Source organism: Lepus europaeus, chromosome 12 (assembly GCF_033115175.1).
Source record: "Lepus europaeus isolate LE1 chromosome 12, mLepTim1.pri, whole genome shotgun sequence".
Taxonomy (NCBI): domain Eukaryota; kingdom Metazoa; phylum Chordata; class Mammalia; order Lagomorpha; family Leporidae; genus Lepus; species Lepus europaeus.
Window position 1 is genome coordinate 62,280,533 of NC_084838.1, and position 3,985 is coordinate 62,284,517.

The 3,985-nt window shown below is 45.8% G+C and overlaps 1 protein-coding gene across 1 annotated transcript; it reads left to right on the plus strand.

The window, feature by feature from the left end:
- The first annotated feature begins 544 nt into the window (after nucleotides 1–544).
- LOC133771289 (glyceraldehyde-3-phosphate dehydrogenase-like) lies at nucleotides 545–1,649 on the plus strand. The gene has a single exon (XM_062207042.1). It carries the CDS (start codon nucleotides 598–600, stop codon nucleotides 1,597–1,599), a length of 1,002 nt encoding a protein of 333 aa, XP_062063026.1. The 5' UTR covers nucleotides 545–597; the 3' UTR covers nucleotides 1,600–1,649.
- Nucleotides 1,650–3,985: the final 2,336 nt, after the last annotated feature.

Here is a 3,985-nt window from a genome sequence, read left to right on the forward strand (position 1 = left end):
TTTTTCTTTTAATAGTAGATGAAAATTTGTTTATTCCTAAAAATCAAAACTAAAAGCTATCATTAATATCCATATGCAATTTCTTCTTCTTTTCCAGCAGCTGCTCTCAAAATTGTACAAAAATAACATAGGGATTTGCTAAGTACAAAATTTCTCATTCAGTAAGACAAGGAAATATCCCCACTGAATGTGATGTTTAAACAAAGTATTCAGGTGATTCTGAAGCATGTAGTCTATGGCCCAACTTCTAAGAAACAATTGTAAGTAGTCCAAACTCCTAGGGTATAAGCTTGAAGTCACAGGTTATTAATAAGGATAAATAGAAAATAATTTAAAACTAGTGTTTGTATTAAAATAATTCTATAAAAAATTAAGTTTAAGAAAAGGAAATAAAAACTTTTGTGCTTGACCAGCACTGTTGGTCTAGATCTCTATTCTCACAGGCACTGTTCATTTTTTTCTTCTCTTTGAAGTTCTTTGGTGTAAAAAGATGAAAGATGTTGGGGCTCTCAATTTTAGAAAAGATGAGAACTCTGCTCCGCCCCGTTCGACAGACAGCCGCTTCTTCGTGCAGTGCAAGCGCATCCCCGAGACGCGATGGTGAAGGTCGGAGTGAACGGATTTGGCCGCATTGGGCGCCTGGTCACCAGGGCTGCTTTTAACTCTGGCAAAGTGGATGCTGTCGCCATCAACGATCCATTCATTGACCTCCACTATGTGGTCTACATGTTCCAGTATGATTCCACCCACGGCAAGTTCCACGGCACAGTCAAGGGTGAGAACGGGAAGCTGGTCATCAACGAGAAGGCCATCACCATCTTCCAGGAGCGAGATCCCGCCAACATCAAGTGGGGTGATGCTGGTGCCGAGTACGTTGTGGAGTCCACTGGCGTCTTCACCACCATGGAGAAGGCTGGGGCTCATTTGAAGGGTGGAGCCAAAAGGGTCATTATCTCCGCCCCCTCCGCCGATGCCCCCATGTTCGTGATGGGCGTGAACCACGAGAAGTATGACAACTCCCTCAAGATCGTCAGCAACGCGTCCTGCACCACCAACTGCTTAGCCCCCCTGGCCAAGGTCATCCATGACCACTTCGGCATCGTGGAGGGACTCATGACCACAGTGCACGCCGTCACCGCCACCCAGAAGACTGTGGACGGGCCCTCCGGGAAGCTGTGGCGCGACGGCCGTGGGGCCGCCCAGAACATCATCCCCGCCTCCACTGGCGCTGCCAAGGCCGTGGGCAAGGTCATCACTGAGCTGAACGGGAAGCTCACTGGCATGGCCTTCCGTGTGCCCACCCCCAACGTGTTGGTCGTGGACCTGACCTGCCGCCTGGAGAAAGCTGCTAAGTATGACGACATCAAGAAGGTGGTGAAGCAGGAGTCCAAGGGCCCCCTGAAGGGCATCCTGGGCTACACCAAGGACCAGGTCGTCTCCTGCGACTTCAACAGTGACACCCACTCCTTCACCTTCGATGCTGGGGCTGGCATTGCCCTCAATGACCACTTTGTGAAGCTCATTTCCTGGTACGACAATGAATTTGGCTACAGCAACAGGGTGGTGGACCTCATGGTCCACATGGCCTCCAAGGAGTAAGAGCCCTGAAACCAGCGGCCTCAGCGAGAGCACCGGAGGACGAGAGGCCCTCAGCCGCTGGGGAGTCCCTGCCCCTGCTCAGTCCCCACCACACTGAGAATCTGCCCCTCTTCACAGTTTCCATCCCAGACCCCCTGGAGGAGGGGAGGGGCTTAGGGAGCCCTACCTTGTCATGTCACCATCAATAAAGCCTTCTGCACTCCCCCCCCCAAAAAAAGAAAAGATGAGAAATCCATATGAAAAGGTGCTTTGGTTCCTCTTCCCCAGTCATCATTCATTCGTTCATTCAACCACTATTTGCCTGTTGGATGCCTTGTTTTTACTACTGTCAATTTTCTAAACATTGTGATAGAGCAGGAAATTTGATGTCAATTTTGCGATATTTATTTTTTAGTGTATGGAGTTTACAAAGGACTATTGAGCACTTGAAATTTTCAGGCACCCTGTATGATTATGTTCATGCAGTGTGTTACTGTAAACTCTTTCCCTAAATGAGCTACGTGCAAAGAGGGCTAATGTCACTCTAAAAATACTTTAGAAACCGCCAAAGCCATCTATATAGAAATCGCTATATGGGCCCCAGACGGTAAGGAAAGAGAAAAGCTCTGACTAGTAATCTTACTGAAGATCGGTGAAAAGGGAAACAGGTAGACCAGTTCCTGCCTGGGCTCCTTCTATGGGATCCTGGGTGGGAGCCCATAGAAGAGTCCTGCTGACTCCTTTTCAAGATTTATTTATTTTCTGGGGCTAAGGCTGTGGCACAGTAGGTTAATCCTCCATCTGTGGCACAGGCATCCCATATGGGCACCGGTTCTAGTCCCAGCTGCTCCTCTTCTGATCCAGCTCTCTGCTATGGCCTGGGAAGGCAGTGGAAGGTGACCCAAGTGCTTGGGTCCCTGAACCTGCATGGGAGACCAGGAGGAAGCACCTGGATCCTGGCTTCAAATTGGCACAGTTCTGGCCGTTGCGGCTATTTGGGGAGTGAACCAATGGAAGGAAGACCTTTCTCTCTGTCTCTCCCTCTCCCTCTCACTGTCTGTAACTCTACCTCTCAAATAAATAAATAAAAAATCTTCAAAAAAAGATTTATTTATTTTCTTAAACAACAGAGTGACAGAAGGGGTTGGAGAGAGAGAGAGAGAGAGAGCTCTTCCATGCACTGACTCACTTGCAAAATGGCTGCAACAGCCCAGTCTGGGACTTCCAAAGCCAGAAGCGAGGAATTCCACCCTTGTCTCTCTTGTGGCAGAGGCCCAAGCATTGGGGCCATATTTATTGCTTTCCCAAGCACATTGGCAGGGAACTAGATCAGAAGAACAGCTGGGACTCAGAATGGCATTCTGATGTGGAATGACATTCTTGTGGGTGGGTGGCTTAATCTGCTGTGCCACAACACCAGCTATTGTCTGCTGATTTGTATAGAGTAGAATCTCCATCACCCTCAGATTTGGGAGGCATCATTACTGGCAGGCTGGATCAGGGTCAAATCATGGAAATCTAGGGATGAATGGGGCATTTGGAGGGATAGAGGACAAAGAGTTTTAGCATATTAGGTTAAAATTGGAGCCTGTTTCTCATAAAATAGTATTGTATATCAGTAACTCATTTCATAACATTATGGATTTGGTCAACATGTTCCTATATAGCTGGTGTGAGTGAAGCATGTTACTCTCAAAGTATGAAGTTAATCTTAGCTTTAGCCAAAGCTATTGAACATTGAATGAGATCAGTTTGCTGCAAATACAAATTAATATCAACCCGTGAATTTTGTGGCTACTGGGACTCAAAAAACAATAGTCTGAAGTGAAGGACTTAGTAAAGGTCTGTTCTAACTTTATCTTGTCCTCCTGTCCCCTACTCTTCTCCCTGTGTGTTACCCCAAAATTTTAGCCATAGAAATAAGAATTTATCTTCCTCAATGAAAGTCATAAAAACAAAAATCCTTCTTTCGCAAAGTAAGCCATAAAATCTAAAAAGATGAATCTAACCTTCTCCCACCTTTCTCTCTTAGAACTGGCCATTAGCAAGTTCTCTGTTCTACCTTATCTGATAGTAGATCATGACATTCAGTTATCGGAAGGTGTCCTACCCTGTCAGGAAGAAGGAATGGTACGAGGGGAGGTCAAGAAGAATCTGAACAGACAAGCATTGCTGAATTTCCCATTCAGTCTATCAGCATTCTATCATACCATTTTTGTCCAAAGTTCCACATGGCTGCTCATGCTTCATCAAACCTAAGCAAAAAAAAAAAAAAAAAAAAAAAAAAAAAAAAAAGAATATTCAAGCGGTGTCTTTGGGTCTTCAATTTGAAGGTTCCCATGTCACTTAAAGCTCTGACCAGGTACATTTGTTATGCTTTCCTCTTATTTATCTGCCTTTTGTTGTA

Bases quoted from the DNA above. Each gene is read 5' to 3' on its own strand.
- LOC133771289 (XM_062207042.1), top strand. From the start codon at position 598: ATGGTGAAGGTCGGAGTGAACGGATTTGGCCGCATTGGGCGCCTGGTC.